At 36.2% G+C, this 20,344-nt stretch overlaps 1 protein-coding gene across 4 annotated transcripts in view; it reads left to right on the top strand.

Annotated features, from left to right (window-relative positions):
* lrrk2 (leucine-rich repeat kinase 2) overlaps positions 1 to 20,344 on the top strand; it is a 138,751-nt gene that overhangs the window by 57,228 nt on the left and 61,179 nt on the right. For all 4 annotated transcript variants that reach the window (XM_072241031.1, XM_072241030.1, XM_072241034.1 and 1 more), the window contains 8 exons: positions 4,895 to 4,958; positions 5,576 to 5,793; positions 6,592 to 6,836; positions 8,869 to 9,017; positions 11,421 to 11,514; positions 14,428 to 14,614; positions 14,943 to 15,124; positions 17,872 to 18,107. In XM_072241031.1, coding sequence (XP_072097132.1) covers positions 4,895 to 4,958; positions 5,576 to 5,793; positions 6,592 to 6,836; positions 8,869 to 9,017; positions 11,421 to 11,514; positions 14,428 to 14,614; positions 14,943 to 15,124; positions 17,872 to 18,107 — 1,375 coding nt within the window. The remainder of the gene's footprint in view (positions 1 to 4,894; positions 4,959 to 5,575; positions 5,794 to 6,591; positions 6,837 to 8,868; positions 9,018 to 11,420; positions 11,515 to 14,427; positions 14,615 to 14,942; positions 15,125 to 17,871; positions 18,108 to 20,344) is intronic.

Raw genomic sequence — 20,344 nt, 5'->3', positions numbered from 1 at the left:
TTCTTCTACATCTTTGGATTCTGTTATTGAATTGATGCAAAAGCACAGAAAGGAAATGTCCAAGGAATTGCAGCAATTCAGAAAAGAATCCTCTGAGGAATTTCAGTGATTCAGAAAGGAATCCTCCGAAGAGTTTCAACAACTTGGCTCTGAGATTAAACAATTAAGTACAAAACTGGATTCTATTCAAGAAACATTAACTGAGCACGACAAATGAATAAAAGAGAATGAAGAATTCCTGTTGATTCTGGATGAGAAAATGGATGACCTGCAAAAGCATTACAAAAACAATCCAAGGTTAACGATGAACTAAGACAGAAGATTACTGATTTAGAAAACAGAAGTAGAAGGAATAATGTACAAATTCTTGGTCTTGAAGAGTTAACTGAAGGTGATCGTCCTACGGAATTTTTGCAAACTTTCTGGTACAGTTATTTCCTGATATTTTAAAATTGACACCAATGATTGACCGAGGACACAGAATACCTGGGAACAGAATGTTTGCAACCAAATTTCGTTCAGTGGTAATCACTTTTCATGAGTTTCAAACAAAGGACCGTATAATTCGTGAATCTTGTCGGAAAGGTATGATTGATTTTAATGGAAAAAAGATTAGAATCGTTGAAGATTTCTCAGGAGAGATTATGAAGGAACGTGCAAAGTTTAAAAGCGTCATGTCAGAGTTCTACAAAAAACATTTTAAACCTTCTGTACGGTATCTGGCGAAGCTCAGAATTACATTGCAGGATGGATCGCAAAAATGGTTCAGTTTGAGTCTCCAGGCTGAAGAATATTTAGAGTCAGTAAAGTGATTGCTTATTATTTGTTACATGAATAACTGTTTATTTTACCTTTGCTAAACTTTGTACTTAACTCTTTTTGAACTTTTTAAGGATTTATTTTGAGAATAAAACTTTAATGTGCTATTATTTTGTCTGCCAAGTTTAAAAGTGTCATGTTAGAGCTGTTTAACAAAAACTTACATGAATAATTGTGTATTTTGCCTCTGGTGAATCTTGTAGTCAATTTTCTTTTAGAACCTCTTAAGGTTTTACTTTGAGATTAAGATTTTAGTGAGCCAATATTCTGTGTGTCCATATTATTTAATATTATACTTCCTTTTCTAGAGTTTTTTTGATACCAGAATTAATTGTCTCTTTATTATCTGTTGTTTTGACTCGGTTGGAACATTCTAACCTTGTAATTTATTTCGAGCTAAGCCAGCAGGATTTTTGGGGAGGATGTCATTATTAGTTGTAGGCGTCAACCTTCTTTAGTTGACTTTCTCTCTTTGGGAGGGGGGAGGGTGTTTGGGTTTTTTTTCTTGGAAGCTGTTTGGGATTTTTGTCAAACCTGTAGTTTGTTGTTTTTTTTTAATCTCTTTGGTCATTATTTAGTTTTATTAATCTTCTTAAGGATTACCCTTTGAATTTCTCTTTTAACTAATAATAAAATGGATTATGATATTAAATTACTTAGTCTTAACGTGAAAGGATTAAATCATCCTTTGAAACGAAGTAAGATTTTTGCCTATATTAAAAAATTTAAGGTCCCAATTACTTTTTTACAAGAAACACATGTATGCAATTCTGATAACTCATGCCTTTTTAGCTGATGGAGAGGCTTGCACTTTCATTCAAGTCTTCAGGCCAAAGCTAGAGGTGTTTCAATTTTTATAGAAAATACAGTTCCTTTTGTTCAAAACAAGGTTGTTTCTGATACTAATGGACGATTTGTTATCGTATCAGGAAAATTCGAGAATAAATTGTTGGTATTTGCTAATGTTTATACCCCAAATATAGATGATCCAGGATTCTTTGAGTGATTTTTTTTTTTGTTTTTGCCTGATCTGAGTTTGTACTCATTGGTGATGGTAGGAGACTTTAATTGCTGGTTAGATCCAGTTTTAGATTGGTCCTCTTCTAAACCAGCGACACTTAATAAATCAGCTTTGTTTATCCATTCATTTTTAACGAAATGTGGTATTGTTGATATATGGTGTTTCTTACATCCAGCAGATAGAGAATATTCATTTTTCTCTCATGTTCATAATACGTATTCCAGAATTGACTTTTTTTTATTGATAACCAAATGATTCAATTAGTTTGATCTTGTGAATATAAGGAGATTGTTATCTCTGACCGTGCTCCTGTGCTTTTATCCATCGATCTTCCTGGTTTTCCTCAGACAAATAGATTCTGGCATTTTAATTTAACTTTATTATCTGACAAGGATTTCTTAAAGTTCTTGGAGAGGCAAATTACTCTTTTTTTGAAGTGAATACGGTGGAGGACATTTCTAGCCTTGTCATATAGGATGCCTTTAAAGCATATATTAGAGGACAAATCATTTCTTATACTGCAAGTGTTAAGAAAAAAGCTAATAAAGAGAGAATTAATTTAGCCAATCAGCTGAAACAATTAGATGAAGAATATGCTTTGACTTCAGATCAAGCTTTATATAAAAGACGGGTTGAAGTTAAAACTAAATATGATTTTTTATTAACATACCCTAATGAAACTCAACTCCTAAAGGATAAAAGTCAATTTTATATTCATGGAGATAAAACAGGTAAATTATTGGCTAACCAAATTAAAACTTCTAGTGCTAAATGACATATTAAAGGAATTTATAAAGCTTATGGTATTAGGACAACTGATCATTTAGAAATAGTGGAACCAGACAAGGTTGCCCTTTGAGTCCTTTGCTTTTTGACCTGGCTTTAGAACCTTTAGCTATTGCTTTTTGAGAACCTAACGATATCACTGATATTTTACAGAAGGGTACTATCCCCAAAGATTCACTTTATGCGGATGATTTATTGCTTTACGTTTCTAATGTCAAAGCTTCATTACCTTCTGTGCTTTCTTTACTCTCTTGTTTTAGTCAGTTTTCTGAATATAAACTGAACCTACAGAAGAGTGAACTTTTTCCTTTGAATATTTTGCCATTAACTGATATTAACCATCCTTTTAAAATTGTAAGAAACCAATCCACTTATTTGGGTGTAACAATTACTACGAATTATAAATACTTATTTAAAGAAAATTTTCTTAATTTATTAAATTATATGCAAAGAACATTATCAAATTGGTCGCCCCTTTCGTTATCATTGATTGGTTGAATTAATTCTATTAAAATGAATGTTTTACCTAAATTTATATATCTCTTTCAGGCGTTACCCGTTTTTATTCCTAAATCCTTTTTTTGACTCTCTGGACTCTATTTTATCCTCCTACGTATGGAAAAATAAACATCCCCGATTGAATAAAGTCCATCACCAGAGAGTTAAAAAGAATGGAGGTTTAGCTTTATCAAATTTTAGGTTTTATTACTGGGCAGCTAATATACAAAATCTCACGTTTTGGTTATACTATAATATAATCATGAGGACTGTCCCAGGTAGGTTTCTTTAGAAGCTAACTCGGTTAATAAATTTTCTATTATCTCTCTTTTGGGATCTTCACTTCCTTTATCCTTAAGTAAGATAAGTGAAAATGTGGTAGTCAAACATACTTTGAGGACTTGCGTACAATTTAGAGAACATTTTGGTTTATTGGGATTCTCCCTTTCTAGTCCCATTTTTTAAAAAAATTATTTTTAAGCCTTCTATGACTGATGTAGTTTTTAAACAATGGGAAATATTGGGTATTACATGTTTCCAGGATCTGTTTGACGGAGGAAATCTTTCTTTGTTTGAACAATTGTCAACTAAATATAATTTACCAAAAACCCATTTTTTTCGGTACTTACAAATTAGAGATTTTCTGCAATCTCAATTATATACATTTCCTAATAGTCTTGATAAGAAATTATCAGGATTAGTCCCGATTAGATGAAATTCTTAATATGAAATCATTCTATATCCAATATTTATGATATTTGGGAATGAGAAATGATTCTTTAGACAGAATTAGAAATCTTTGGGAACAAGATTTACAGACCTCAATTTCTGAAGAAACTTGGAATGAGATTTTTAAATTGGTTAATACTTCATTGTTATGTGCTCGTCATTCCCTCCCACAATTTAAAGTGGTTCATAGGGCTAATATGACTAAGGAGAAGTTATCTCATTTTTATATGGATAAATCTCCCTACTGTGATAGGTATAACAATGGAAAAGTTTCATTTATTCATATGTTTTGGACATGCCCAAGTCTTGGAAAATATTGGAAGGAAGTATTCCAAACTTTTTCTGTACTCTTTAAAGTAAATTTTAAGGCTAATCCTTTGACTGCCCTATTTGGTATTGTTGGAAGGAAAGATATCATCTTGAAGACATCTGATCTGCACATTCTGGCTTTTATCTCTCTTATGACTAGGAGGGCACTTTTGTTTAAATGGAAGGATGCTGTTCCGCCTAATCATGCTCAGTGGTTACGGGATGTTATGGCATGCCTAAATTTAGAAAAGATTTGTTGTTCAATTTCTGAATCTAACCAAGATTTTCAAAATTTGTAGGTCCGTTTTTAAATTATTTTCATAATCTTTGACTTCTTGTTAAAGTACAGAAGTTGGTTAATAGTGTATTTTATTATCTGATAAGTTTTTCTTTTTTTCCCCCAAATAGCTTCGGATTTGGTAGTAGGTGTAGATCTTTTTTTTAATAAAATTGTTCATATTCTAATACACAAATTAATCTAATCTATATGAATATAGAGTAAGGGAGTTTGTTAATGTGATTCAATATACTGTATCTGGTATTATATTTTTTTCTTTTGTTTTATAATACGTATTCTCGGACTCTATTCTTCTATTTAGAAATCAATAAAAATATTGGAAAAAGAAAGAAAAAGCATTTCTGGGTGATAACTGTTTAAAAACAATGTTAATGGATGAGATCTTGTGCAAGTGCTCTTGACACATTTTTGAATGAATTTCTTTTCATTGATAGAGTGAACAGGACAATGTTGAGTTTGCAATTAATTCAAGCGTGAGAGTGAGTTCTCAAAGATCAGGTAAAAAAGATGGTTTAAATTTTATCTTTGTATAATATGCTCACTTATTTTAAATCAGCAGCAAAGAGAAATGATATCAAAATTATCAAGTCAGAAACTTTTAGAAACCTTTAGCGTCATAAAACATTTTTCTATAAATTACTCCATGTTCATTGCCTTCCCCCAAAATCTAATCTTTTTCTTGATCATGCCTTATGTGTAAAGGAACCATCAACCACTTAAACACAACGTTTGTCTTTGCCTTTCCAACATATTAACATTCATTGAGCAATGAAGCAAAATTTTATTCTCCCATATAGGTCTCATTTTCTACCCAACTAATTGAAACTGAAACCCTAGTTGCAATTGGAATCAAATTTTTTCTGCATATAAGTTGTGGAGCAAACTAACTGTGTAATTTTATGTTAATGAAGGAAGGCAGAAGTTTAGAGACTGTTGAAGCTTATTTGGAGATGCATTGTATTTGCTTTAACAGATAGTTGGATTTATTTTTTGGGATCGGAACCACAGTTTTTTCCCTTGAAGAATTACCCATGAAATACTTAAACATAAATGGAAGAAAAATGATTTTAGTTGATAGATTAGTGGACCTTTAATGTGCATATGCTTCTTCTTAGGTGGAGCTCCAAAAAGACCCTCTTTTGGAAGTGGGCAAGATGATTTACTGCATACTGGCTTTGACACAGAATTCATCAGGTCATTGGATCTTTCTGGAAATGAGCTGGATGATCTGGGTTTCATCAGTGAAAAATGTATTGTTGTGCATTTTGCACGACTGCAAAAACTAGATCTAAGACAAAATAACTTGACGAATTTCTCAGAGGATTTGTGCTCTGTAAGAACTCAATTATATTTTCCAGATAATTTCCATACTTTAGATTGTATATACTTTTAATAATTAAGGATTATGCCACATTGGAATGTACTCCAACATCAAAAGTGGAAAAGCTTCTGTCTTTCAATGAACTAACTGGATATCAGACAACAAGTTTAACAATACTGTGAATAAACTTGCAGGATAGAATCTAACAAGGGCTTGTTAGCAGAAACAAAAAAAGTGTTAATTTGTAAATGAGCTGATAATCCACTCAATTTAATGCAGTTGATTAATTAACATTTTGTAAGAAGACAATTAAATATCTGTTGTATAAAATGCTGATACCAGTACAAGTGATTCAAGGTCACATTGAATTTTACAACTGGGCTAAATATGCTGCATGTTGGGAGGAATTTTTTTCCCTGGCTCTGCAGCCTTAAGAAGCCTAGGGCAAAAGGTTCAGGCCATTTAGTACTGAGATTAGGAAAAATTCTTCATGCAGTGTGTTAAATTTTTGTAAATCTTCAGTTTGGAGGGACATGGAAGTTCAGTTAGAGCTAATTGTTCCCTAATAACCAAAGAATTATCAATCCGTATTTTCAAAGGGTGTGTGGATGGTGTAGCAAAATAATAGTGAGGTAGAAAAGTAGACATGATCTTCATTGTGATGTAGGCTCAGGGCTAAATGTCATACTCCTGCTCCTGTTATTTTATTTTTTTATGCTGCTGACCTAATATGCATAGAATTGTATAGATTAGCATTGTATTGATATACTGTATTTCGGAAAGATGACCCTCTCGTTTATTTTTCCTTAGGTTCTCAAGTGTCTGGTTGACATTGACTTGAGCAATAACAAACTCACATCCTTTCCATCCTGCATACTGGAAATGCACTTCATTAAATACCTTGATATCTCCAGAAATAACATTGATCATATTCTGAACTTGAACTACAGATGCCCAACCCTGAAAAGATTAAACTTGTCTCATAATCAGCTTTCCTCTTTCCCAGAATGTCTTGCTGAATCTACTGAAAAGCTTGAAGAATTCTTACTTGAAGGGTAAATTCACAAAGATATATTTCTGCATATTCAACAGGCATGCTGTCATTTACACAACATTAAGTCTTAGTCTTGCAAAGAATGCCAATTTCACTGCATCCAGCAAAATTTAGAAATAGCATGGCCTTGAGCTAGTGATTGATCAGTCTGTGATAGACCCTAATATTTTGAAGGAAATTTTGTAGCTTGTAGCTATTTGACTTTCTTTTTAATTATTTGTAAGGAAGTTTATGAAATTTTGAGTATTGCATTTTTTATATGCCCCAAAATTGTAGTTTTTAAATGTTTCAGAATGACAGAGCTTTGACTGAGCAGAAGCTGTGATTCTGGGCTGCTCCAGACCAGGAAAACTTTCTGAATTGTTTTTGTTTTGCATATCTTGCTTGGTTAAATATCCTAACATTCTGCAAATTATCAATAATATGACTATTACAGAATCACAGGAATTATTCAGGTAAAACAAGGAGACTGGCTGGAAATTCATTGATTAAGTGAAAGAAGTCAAATGATGATTGAAACTGGAGTACTGGGGAGATTGTTCTGGCCTTCATAAGTCTTGTAACAAATTGATATCCAAGATATGGATATATGGTTATATGGTTATCATCAGGAAAATCTTATCTGGAAGGGATAGGTGGATTTAAAAAAAAGAGAAACCACCAAAGTTGACAGAAGGACCTAGAGACTTCTGGCAAGTGAGCAGGATTATGATGGGTGGATATCAGTACAAGTAAATACTAAATATGATGGGCTGTGATGAAATTCAATCTCACTTGGCAAGTATCAGAAAACTGATGAACACCCAAACATTACAAAGTAAAAGCTCACAAAGCAGACAGAGCACAGAATTATAAAGTCATTCAGGGGTTTACATTATACAGGGGTCAGAATAGAGGGGCTTCTTTAGAACAGAGATGAAGAGGAATTTCTTTAGCCAGAGAGTGGTGAATCTGTAGAATTCTTTGCCTAGGCAGCTGTGGACCAGGTCTTTATGTATATTTTAGACAGAGGTTGATAGATTCTTGATTGGTCTGGGCATGAACAGGGTAGAAGAAGAAGGTTGGAGATTGGGGCTGACAGAAAATTTGGATCAGCTACGATGAAATGGTGAAGCAAACACAATTGGCCAAATGGCTTAATTCTGCTCTTGTATCTTATGGTCTTGTATTAGCAATTGCTGCATTTTAAGGAAATATAATTGGCAAATATAACTTGTAGCTACTTTGGAATGTTGTGTAGGAGAAAGGGCTTTTTTTTGTCAAAAAGTAAACTAATACACCATATGATGTTACTAGAAATACTGTTATGTAAAGTATTGTATTAAACTTATTGGTTACTAATTATGTTATTTCTGCTGCTCATGAGTTCTTTAAAATGCTTACTTTGTGTACCTCATAATCAACAAAGAAAGCATGGAACAGTTAAGTATTTTAAATAAGTGCATCCTGTCAGATTCGGCTTTTTATTTTTAAGTCCTAGAATGTAAATATATTGACAAACATTGTAATTATCTTTTATAAGAGGTATCTTATTTCATTGAACTTTGGTATCTGAACAATATGTGGTTCAGGAGCAGATAGCCAGCGAGCTTGGGGCAAAAGGTTAGTCTGACTTATAAAAACCTGACTTAAATTTGTAATTATTGGAAAAGCAATATGATAAAAGAGTTCGTCTTTCCCTTTGCCACTGAGGTCTCAGGCATAGAAACCCTTCATACCACTGAGGTCTCAGATACTATACCAGATCTGAAATTTTGGAATTCAGTGATGGAGCACAATGCGAGATACAGTGGCACCCATCTTTCATTTAAACAAATTATTTTACATTCAGTGTACATGCAAGGAAGTTCTAAAACTGGCTGAAGTTTACATTGCTGAAGTTTAAAACAGCTGAAAAGTAAAACTGATGCCAGGTGTATATTTTCCTAATTGTTTAAAAAATCCACTATCCCTTTTAGTCACAAATAAAGTGCATTTCTTGTACAATTAGTTAGAAATAGAAATTAACTTTTTAATTTTCCCTTTAAATTTAGAAACAAAATTAGCACAATTGTATCTTCACTGTCTTTGACTGAACTTAATCTACTGGATATTAGTCAGAACTGCATCTCCACTATAATGGATACATTTGTGACACAATGCTCCAAGCTGGAAATATTGAGAGCCTCGGAGAATCATCTCAGTAAGTATATTTGCAAGTTGAATGACTAATTAGTTGTGATTCATATACTGTGAATTCAGTGGAGCCTGAAAGAATTAGTCTTAATTTCTGATATTTGTTAAATCTATAAATTTTTTCAGTTTGTGATATTTGGGGGCTTCAACGATAGTATAAAGGAAGTGTAGGAGAACGCTTAAAAGAGGCAATTGGGAAGGCAGAGGGTCATGAAATATGACCAGCAGAGGCATATTGTCTCAGTTTATTAGGGCAAAGGAATAACCAGGGAAAGATTAAGGCCCAGCAGTGACAACAGGGGAAATCTGTGTATGGAGCCAGAATGTATTGTCCTGATCAAATACTTTTCATTCCTGCTCACAAAGGAAACAGACTTTGTAGTTGAAAAACATTGTTGGGGAAGATGGAATTCCAATGCAAGTCTCCATAAATCAAAAGGAGATGTGGTTGCACTATAAGGTGGATAAATTCCCTGGGCTGGATGAAGTGTACAGTATCCCAGGTTGTTATGTGTAGAGGAAAAGATTGGCCATGGCTGAGGTTATTAAATACTTGCTGCTACAAGTAAGATGACAACAAATATGGCCCCCCTTTTTGAAGAAGGGCCGTGGGGTAAAGGCTGACAATTACATCCCTATGAGCTGAATATCAGTGATGGAGAGGTTATTGGAAAGTATACTGATGGACAAGATTAATGATCCCTTGGAACGGCAGAACCTGATCAGAGACAGATGGCCAGTGTGACTTCGTCAAGGGCACATCTTGTCTGACCAACCTAACTGAATTTTTTGAGGATGTAACAGAATAATTTGATGAGTGCAGTGTGGAAGACATGGTGTACATAACTTCAGCCTTTAACAAGGTCCCATGTGGGAGACTGGTCCAAAATGTTCAGATCCTTGGGATCCAGGGCAAATTCCTCCCAAAACTAGCTTGGCCGTTAAAGACAGAAGGTCATGGTAGAGGTCTTTTTTCTGATTGAATGCCTGCGACTGGAGGTGTTCTACAGGGATCAATGCTTACTGTTTGCGATATACGCAAATGATTTGGATGTGAATGTAGGAGGTATGAGAAGTAAGTTTGTAGATGAAGTAAACATTGGTAGAGTTGTTTGTAAGGAGGGTAATATTTGGCTGCAGAGTGATATTGATGTGTTAATGAAATGGGCCGAGAAATGGTAGATGGGTTAATACCGATAAATGTGAAGTGATGTACTTTTTGGAGTATAAATGAGGTTTGAATGTACAATATGAATTGTGAGATCTTGGGGAGTATTGAAGGATAAAGGGATCTTTGCTTGCGCACAGACTGTTAATATGATTAACAAAACCTACGAGAAACTGGCCTTCATTAGTTGAGGCATTAACTACAAGAACCTTTGGTTGACTCAGTTTCCTTTTGAAGACACTCAAACAGTTGCTTCTTGAATGGGGTTTGTACTAGCTCTGCGTTCATACAGGGTCTCAACCATTAGGATTGTAAATTTTAAGCAGCCAGTTGATACAATATGTTTAAATTCAGTGCGTAGGTTGACAATGAGTACAGGCAGAAGATACTGGCCCACTGAACTGCCCTGCCCAGAAAGCAACCTATTTAACACTATCCTAATCATAGGACAATTTGCAATGACCAATTAACCTTTCACCGTGAGAGGAAACTGGAGCACCTGGAAGAAACCCATGTGGTCATGGGGAGAAAGAACAAATTCCTTACAGCCAAAGTCTCTTTATCATATATTAGGGTATTTTTAATAAACTGTTTAAGAAAAAAGTTATTTCATTTCAGTTTTGCTTCTTTATTGGTGCAGCTAGTGAAGAAGATAATAAAAATTTTACCTTGAAGCGTTTGTTGAAATTCAACTTCCCACATTCTTTTGTATAAGTTTGAAAAGGTTTGTCCATAAGATGAATTTGAGACCAGGTGATTCTACGAATTGTATGTATTTTCAGAACATTAAAGAAGTTCTGAAAATTTAAGCAGATACATTAGGCACCATGGATATTTTAATGGAACAACAGAAACTAATAAGTTTTTGAAAAATTGGATGCTGATATCCATAATCAAGAATTGCGAGGAAAGAATAACCCCTCAGTTTTCAAAGACCATGGCTGCTTGGAGGCTTCCACATAATAGTGGATACATCTTATAAAATAATTTAGGATGAAAGAAAATCAAACATTTTTGTTGATGACAGTTTCCGCTTCTATTTCATTCATTTTCTGAAGGAAATGACAATAAATGTCCAGTATACATTGTGCTGTACAGTTCAAAGTCCTGTATGAAGGTAATTATATTTGGCCGGATTGCAGGAAAATAATTCACTCCAATTTGTGTTAATGTATCTTAATCTGCATATAATAAAATCAACGTACGCTTTTACATTTCTGAATTGTTATTTTACTTTCACAGGTGGTTTGTGTGGTTTGCCATCAAAAATTACTACAATTGATCTGGCGAGCAATAACTTCAGTCAAGTTCCGGAAGCGGTTCTCAAGCTTCACCAGTATGTGCCACAGACTGTTAATTTTTCTTGTTATCATTATATCTGTCATCCAGAAGTGGAAAGCTATTACTACATTTGAAGTATTCTGTCATCCTGTATCAAACATTTTCTGCCATATATAATATTAAAGTGTGCAAAAAAACATAATTTACTCCAGAAATGTTCTCATTTGCTATATTCATTCTTCAGAGTGACATTTTTTTTTCTGTTTCTCTCACCTGTGATCCACAGGACATTTAGTGAATTAGATTCCAAGTTGTGTTTTTGGTCCTGTCCCAAGTTATTTTCACCGGAAACAGCTGACAATTTCAATTTGGGATTCAAAATTACCTGAATACTAGGCTTTTGATGGAGGTGGTTATGGAAATAATATATAAATAGGCATCCGTTGGTCTTGTGAGACCATGGATTTGCACCTTGGAAGGGAAGGGCACTAGGGCCAATACAGCTTGGCACCGGTGTCGTCACAGAGCAATGTTTGACCCTCAGCTGAGGCAGTGTGTTGTGTCCTTGAGCAAGGCAGTTAACCACACATTGCTCTGCGACGACATCGGCGGAGAGGGGAGGCTTGCCGCATGGGCAACTGCCGGTCTTCCATACAACCTTGCCCAGGCCTGTGCTCTGGAAACCTTCCAAGGCGCAAATCCATGGTCTCACGAGACTAACGGATGCCTATGAATAACAGATGCACTGATTATCATCTTACAAAATTCTAACAATTCTCAAATTGGTCCCACAGATTGAATGGTAGCAAATTTCACTGTATTTTTAAAGAATGGAGGGTGAGAGAAATCACCTGAATGTATTTAGTCTGACATCAGTAGGAGTGAAAATCTTGGAAGACTGGGTATCAATAAACGAGTACGCTTCAGATTCAAAAGCTGTGACCATCAGAGTCTGCTTGGAGCCTGATAAGCAGTTCATATCAGTGATTTGGTTGAGGGGATTAAGAGCAATATGTCCACGTTTGCTGACAAATAAAATTAGTTGGCCATGAGGAGGATGCTAGAAAACCTCAGGTGAATAAAGACAGGCTATCTTTGTGAATTGGCAAAGATATGGTAGATGAAATATGTGAAAAAATGTGACATTATCCATTTTGGTAGAAAATTTGGAAGCATTAAAGGGTGAGAGATGTGAAGTTGTTGATGTATCTGGACCTTGGGGGAACCTTCATGTACCAATCACTGAATGTTGATATGCTGGTTTTGAAAACAGTTCAAAAGGCAAGTGGTGTGTTGGTTTTGATTGTAAGAGGATTTGAGTATGAGTTGGGACAGCCTGCTTCGATTATATTGAGTTCTGGTGAGATTGCATTTAGAATATTGTATTTATGTCTAGTCTCTCTACCTGAAAGAACTGCAACAAATGGTCCCCATTGGATTTCTGGAATGTCTACTCTGTCATTTGAGGAGAGAATAAACAAACCAGTGCATAAAACTCCTCAGGGACTAGATAGGGAAAATTCTGAGATGATGCTCCCCCTGGTGGCATTGTCTGGAACCAGGGGTTATGGTCTTAAAATGAAAGGCTGTTCATTGGGGACATTACTTTCTTGTGATAAAAGCAAATCTTTGGAATTTTCTGTAAATGATGCTTGTGGAGGTCTCAGTTCCAAAGATATGCAATAGATTACTAGATTTTAAGTTACTTAGGGTTTCTAAGGTTATGCGGTTGGTGCAGGAAAGTAAGGTTGAGGTAAAAGATAGCCACAATTTACTGAATGACAGGACTGCTATGGTTTTTCTCTCATTGACTTATATAATGGATGCACAGTTAAGTATCCATTTAATTCTAGTGCAGTGTGGTAAGAGCTTCTTTCTCTTTGTTTTCTTTTTGAGGAACTAAGATAAATTTGCATATATTAACACTTAAAATCTTAGCCCTGAATTTAAAAATAATTGTCCACTATTCCTTCAACATTCATTTTACAACTGTTTCTGTGGGCTAAAGCCAGCTGGATAACCTTTTACCCAAGCACAGGATTACTATCTTCAGCTATTCATTCATTCCACTTCCATATGATTATGATTTTGTTTTAAAATTAACCTATTCTGAAATGGCAGCATAACTTTTACAAATATAATACCGGATCAACAACTCTTTTGGCAATTCTGTACAATCTGTTTATCCTTTCCCTATCCTTGTGGCCTTTCTACCTTTCATCTAGGCTTTACCCTGATGACATCCCTGAATTGCAGGTTTATTTTAAGGTCAAAAACTGCCCATGATATGCCTAAAGTGAGGCTTTTTTTTCTATCTGAAGTGATCTGACATTTACTTGCTGTAAGAAATTTCAGGTATGCACAAAGTTCCTTGCTGTTTGTTGGTGGTTACAGGTCAATTGGCCTAATTGCTTGCTGTGAGCACTTGTAACTTTATGGATTATGGCTCATTAGCTGTGAAACTACTGGAACATGCTGGTTTAGTGTGCAATGTTCTGTTGAAATAGTCATTACCATAAATTATATGACATAAAAACTTGACTTTTGAGTCTGTTAAAGGGGAGCTTCATTCATTCTAAATTATTTCGTATTTGAATGAAACCATTTGGATTGCCAAGCACATCATCTGAAACAACCAAATGATTAAGAACATGAAATACCTGCCACCACATATGATAGTACATAATTTTATTGCATCTGAACAAGCCTTTCAAATTAAGCTAAAATGAATTTTCTCTGTACTGGTGATATAAATGAAGGCATCTGACTTGGTTCCATGTTTTTAATCTGTCAATGTGCATTTGATACACTGTTAAGTATCCAGTTAATAATTTCTGGCAATAATTTTTGCAAGTTTTGATACTGGATATGAAAACACTGAAAATTCAGTACGTTGATCATATTTCCCTTACTGATTATTAATTTAATTTCCAACCAAAGGTTTGAGATGTTTTTACTTTCTCTCTAGTTTAAGGACTGTCAATCTAAGTCACAACAAGATAGCAAAACTCCCTGGGCCTATTCATTGGGAGTCTTCAAGTCTAAGGGAACTCGTATTTAGCCATAATCAAATCAGTGTATTGGAGCTCAGTGAAGCAGTAAACAAATGGTCAAGACTAGAAAAGCTGAATCTTAATAATAACAACTTAAAGGAGGTAAAATGCATAATTTTATTTAAATACATTTTGTGAAGGAAATAACAATATTTTTGTTTTAAATGATTTGAAATAGAGAAGTGTATAACTATTAAGTAAATGTGCAATGAATTAATTTTTGTAAAAAATTAGAACAATATTACTGGAATTATACCACAGATAAAGCTGTGTCTAAAGAGTTTTTGTTTCTCTCTCCACAAGTGCTGCTAGACTTGCTAACTATTTTTCAAACCTGTGTAATAGTAGTACTTGAGCAATCCTGTTTAAGAGTTTCAAATTCTTTTTCCGCACTTGGCACTAAGACTTGGATGTTTCATGTTGTTTTCAGCTACCTCCCCAGATCGGTCTGCTAAAAAACATGACTTCTTTACTCGTGAGTCATAACTCTGATTTGAGGTCCTTACCAAATGAAATGGGAAAGCTGCAGAAGCTGTGGGAACTTGAATTGCAAGGATTGCTTCTCGATTTGGACTTGAAACATGTTGGCAGCAAAACAAAAGATATTATCAGGTGAGGGAGTTTATTTAAAATGTCAGAGGCTTCTGAGCATCCTGTGGATTGTTAGGATTTTTATGCAGATATGCCAAATTAAAAATGCTTTGTATTTGAAATTCAGTAATACATAGAACATAGAACATAGAATAGTACAGCGCAGTACAGGCCCTTCGGCCCACAATGTTGTGCCAACCCTCAAACCCTGCCTCCCATATAAGCCCCCACCTTGGATTCCTCCATATACCTGTCTAGTAGTCTCTTAAACTTCACTAGTGTATCTGCCTCCACCACTGACTCAGGCAGTGCATTCCACGCACCAACCACTCTCTGAGTAAAAAACCTTCCTCCAATAACCCCCTTGAACTTCTCACCCCTTACCTTAAAGCCATGTCCTCTTGTATTGAGCAGTGGTGCCCTGGGGAAGAGGCGCTGGCTATCCACTCTATCTATTCCTCTTATTATCTTGTACACCTCTATCATGTCTCCTCTCATCCTCCTTCTCTCCAAAGAGTGAAGCCCTAGCTCCCTTAATCTCTGATCATAATGCATACTTTCTAAACCAGGCAGCATCCTGGTAAATCTCCTCTGTACCCTTTCCAATGCTTCCACATCCTTCCTATAGTGAGGTGACCAGAACTGGACACAGTACTCCAAGTGTGGCCTAACCAGAGTTTTATAGAGCTGCATCATTACATCGCGACTCTTAAACTCTATCCCTCGACTTATGAAAGCTAACACCCCATAAGCTTTCTTAAGTACCCTATCCACCTGTGAGGCAACTTTCAGGGATCTGTGGACATGTACCCCGTGATCCCTCTGCTCCTCCACACTACCAAGATTGCTTTGCCTGCACATGAGTTCCAGTACCTGTCTACTTGACCTGTGCATTAACAAAAGTGGTCATCTCAAGTTACAAGGAATGCAAATTTCTCAAACCTAGCTTTAAACAGCCCACACCAACTTCCAATGGAGGAAAGTGACAAGTGGGCAAGTAAATTACTCATTCAAATCATATAAGGAGAGAAACTGGAGTTTCTGGTCACGGAAGTGTTCTTCTGCCTAGGAAATGCAGCAGGAAAATCTGCCCTATAGGAAGACTTTGGGGAGTGAGGAAGGGGAGCAGGATACTTATGCTCAGTGTGTTTTACCACTACAACCAGAAAACTCCTATTCCCAATGATCATTCAAACAGATGGCGCACTGTGACTTGAGTGATCCCATGCTACACTGAGGCCTGAGCTTGACATTCTTGCAGAGTTTACAACATTTACCTTTGCAGTGAATAATGTGGAAGGAGATCCAGAATTTAAAGTAGAAACATTATGCTGAATGAACGCTTAGGTTGTTGAATACATGATTTGCTGAGGGTGTCTTTGTGCTAGTTCTTTGAGTGTCATGTCTGCAGATGGTAGGTTACATATTTGATCAACACACATAAAAATTGCTGGTGAGTGCAGTAGTCCAGGCAGCATCTATGGGAAGAGGTACTGTCGATGTTTCGTACTGAGACCCTTTATCAGGACTTCCTTGTGTTTACATGTTTGATATTAAGTTTCTGTTACCATGTGTTCTTCATACTAGATTAGAAGGACAGAAAATGTGAACAGGGAATACCATTAAATCCTTCAAGTCTGATGTTATTAGGTGTTGACTAACACTAGTAACCTGTCAGCACTAAGCAAGTAATGTCCAGAAAAGCCCAGGCAACTTGTGCATTTAAAAAAAGTAGATACGTTAGAGTCTCATTTCAATGTAGAGTTGTTTAAGTTTTTTGTTGAGTTGTTGTAGTTTTAAATCAAACCACTGAGATTTGAGCACAAAAACTAGGGTTCTACACCAATGTAATCTTGAAGAATGTTACACCGTCTTGGATTGCCATCATTTAGAAAAAGTCATAAAACAAGACATTCCTGCTCTGGATTTATCACAAGTTGGGTCAAATCCATGAGGTTCAAATGTATTTGAATACTTAAGCCCAATTTATACTTCTGTGTCAAATGTACGCCGTAGGTGCTGTGTATCCTATGCTGTACCCTATGCCGTAGGGTGATGTGCACCTCCCAAAAAATGTAACTCACGTGTCGCGGCGACGCAGACCGCAACTGTGATTGGTCTGCTTGGAAGCATTGCATTTCCTCCTATGCATTTCCGGTTGCTTATCTCCACCATGTCTGTACACTGATGCGAAATAAGTGGTTGGAGACAATGAACAAAATCGTCAAATCTACCTGCCGACATCCGAAAATATTTGAAATGCATTTCCTCGTCCATATCTCTCACGAAGAAACCCAACACAGTGGCATAGAAACCCCACCGCCAACTAGCGTTTTGGCGGTGAATTGCAGAGCAACGCAGACACCACTACGCATGCTCGCTACGGTGTAGGGCTACGCAAAAGTATAAATCAGGCTTACGGCGTAGCCCGTACGCACAAGTATAAATCAGCCTTTACACAGATTATGCAAGAGAGTGTCTCTGAAGTTGTACCAGCTTATTTCCACAACATTGCAAGCTCCTTCAGTGTCAGAATTGGTAACCATTTCCTGTCTGCTTTTCCACCCACCAGGCCAACAAGTCTGGCATGATATTGGAGGGGAAATGCGTTGAAAGTTTTAAATGAAGAGCAATGAGAAAACCTATTCTTCCTGATTACCCTTATCATGTTTTTGTTCTTTCCCAAAGTAAATTTCAGGTCTTTTATTTAATTGTTTTAGCAATTTTTTTCCTCAGAAATCCTAACATTTGCTTTATTTTTATTTTAGATTTTTACATCAACGTCTAAAGAAAGCTGTGCCTTATTACAGAATGAACCTAATGGTAGTGGGAAATTATGGAAGTGGTAAAACCACTTTGCTTCAGCAGCTGATGAAATGTAAGCGGCCTAATTCTGAAACAGAGAAATCCACAACTGGAATTGATATTAGGGAGTGGTCAATTCATGTAAAAGGCAAACTCGGGAAGAAAAAGGAATACTTGTTGAATGTCTGGGATTTTTCAGGTAAGTTGCCTGATTTGTTTTTAACTTCCTGCATCATGATGCTGGTGAAAATTATTTTTAACTTCTTATAGTTAAGTTTTGTTACATCAAGAACCTTTGCTCCCAATTGTTTCACATTCATAATACTATTAAAAAAACAGATCCCTGAACTGCAAGTGTTGCTTATCCCTGTTATGTTGGCATCTTTTACAGCAGCAGGAATAGATGTGTTTTTTTAAACCAAATTTCTTGTTTAATTTTATTATGATACATAGCCTTAAGGATTGACGAAGTAACTGTTTACCACTGTTGCTTTACAAATAGTGATTAAAGATTGTTGTTTTCATGACAGTAGTCAGAAGCAAAGTTTTGAAAGTACCCAGCATTGTCATACTTTTGAGTCTGTGAAGTCAAGCTAGAATCTTTTGACTCTTTGGTGAAAGGGCTGCCCCAGAGCAAATGTCAGCATCTACTACCATCCGAAATTAATCACCATAATAAATTCCTTACGTATATGTTCAATCAAATTACTTTGGAATGAGATTCACACTTCCTGCTTTAGAAAGTGGTTCCATTTCTTTTTACCTCTTGATATTGTATTAACCACAGCACTTAAAGAGTAGAGAAATATGTTAATACATAAAATGCTATAATATTGAGAAAGATTTACGTCTGCAAAATGTTGATACTTGATCTAATGACGTTGCTTTGTTTTAAAACTTCGATATAAAATAGTTTTATTTCCCACCATGCTAAATGGGGATTGAGGACAAAATAACCTACGTTAATTAAAATAGTCGACTGGGGTGATATACTGCGTCCGGTGCTCCCGATGTGGCCTTTTATATATTGGCGAGACCTGACGCAGACTGGGAGACCGCTCTGCTGAACATCTACGCTCTGTCCGCCAGAGAAAGCAGGATCTCCCAGTGGCCACACATTTTAATTCCACATCCCATTCCCATTCTGACATGTCTATCCACGGCCTCCTCTACTGTAAAGATGAAGCCACACTCAGGTTGGAGGAACAGCACCTTATATTCCGTCTGGGTAGCCTCCAACCTGATGGCATGAACATCGACTTCTCTAACTTCCGCTAGGTCCCACCTCCCCCTCGTACCCCATCTGTTACTTATTTTTATGCACACATTCTTTCTCTCACTCTCCTTTTTCTCCCTCTGTCCCTCTGAATATACCTCTTGCCCATCCTCTGGGTCCCCCCCACCTTGTCTTTCTTCCCGGACCTCCTGTCCCATGATCCTCTCGTATCCCCTTTGCCAATCACCTGTCCAGCTCTTGGCTCTATCCCTCCCCCTCCTGTCTTCTCCTATCATTTTGGATCTCCCCCTCCCCCTCCAACTTTCAAATCCCTTACTCACTCTTCCTTCAGTTAGTCCTGACGAAGGGTCTCGGCCTGAAACGTCGACTGCACCTCTTCCTAGAGATGCTGCCTGGCCTGTTGCGTTCACCAGCAACTTTGATGTGTGTTGCTTGAATTTCCAGCATCTACAGAATTCCTGTTGTTTATGTTAATTAAAAGGTGTAATTGACTTCAAAAATGGATTCAAAGCAGCAATTTTTCTACAACATAGTACCGATGCTTGAATATTGTTTTCATTTCTGAGCCAGACATTATCCAGAAACCAGAGCATGTTAAAAAGAAATTAACTTCAGTGGTTTCCCAAAAATGGATAGGTGGGCTGTGGATGCACAGTATTCCACATATTTTATTAATAATGTGACATTGGAGATGTTCAGAGAATGTAACATGTACTGAGAAGCCAAATATGGCATGTGCAGAGATAGATATAATTCATTACTTCATGCAAAAAGCAGTGGTAGCTGTTTAATTGAAATGTGCTGTTCACTTAAGTTTTCACCTCATAGAAGAGCCAGTAACATTTTAATTACTCTGTGACTGACTGCGATTAAAAGCTAGTGATGTTTTCAGGTGAAGAGTTGGTGGTATCATGATAGAATCAAGGAGTGGGGGCCTCAAATCCTGCCATTTATTTAAGATGATGTCTTATTTGTTATGATCTATTTTATATGTATTTTTACACATATCGTGTTCTCTTAACGTTTTAAATTGTGATTGGAGGTTAGTGGGTATCAGAAAAGCTAACTAAAACTAACTTCTTACTTCAGTGGTTTGTAAGTTGATGGATAAGATCCTGAGAGGCAGGACTTATGAACATTTGGAGAGGCATAATATGATTAGGTATAGTCAGCATGGCTTTTTCAAATGCAGGTCGTAC

This window comes from Mobula birostris, chromosome 23 (genome assembly GCF_030028105.1).
Source record: "Mobula birostris isolate sMobBir1 chromosome 23, sMobBir1.hap1, whole genome shotgun sequence".
Classification (NCBI taxonomy): domain Eukaryota; kingdom Metazoa; phylum Chordata; class Chondrichthyes; order Myliobatiformes; family Myliobatidae; genus Mobula; species Mobula birostris.
Note: the sequence above shows the minus strand (reverse complement) of the source record. Positions and strands in the feature narration are given on the sequence as shown.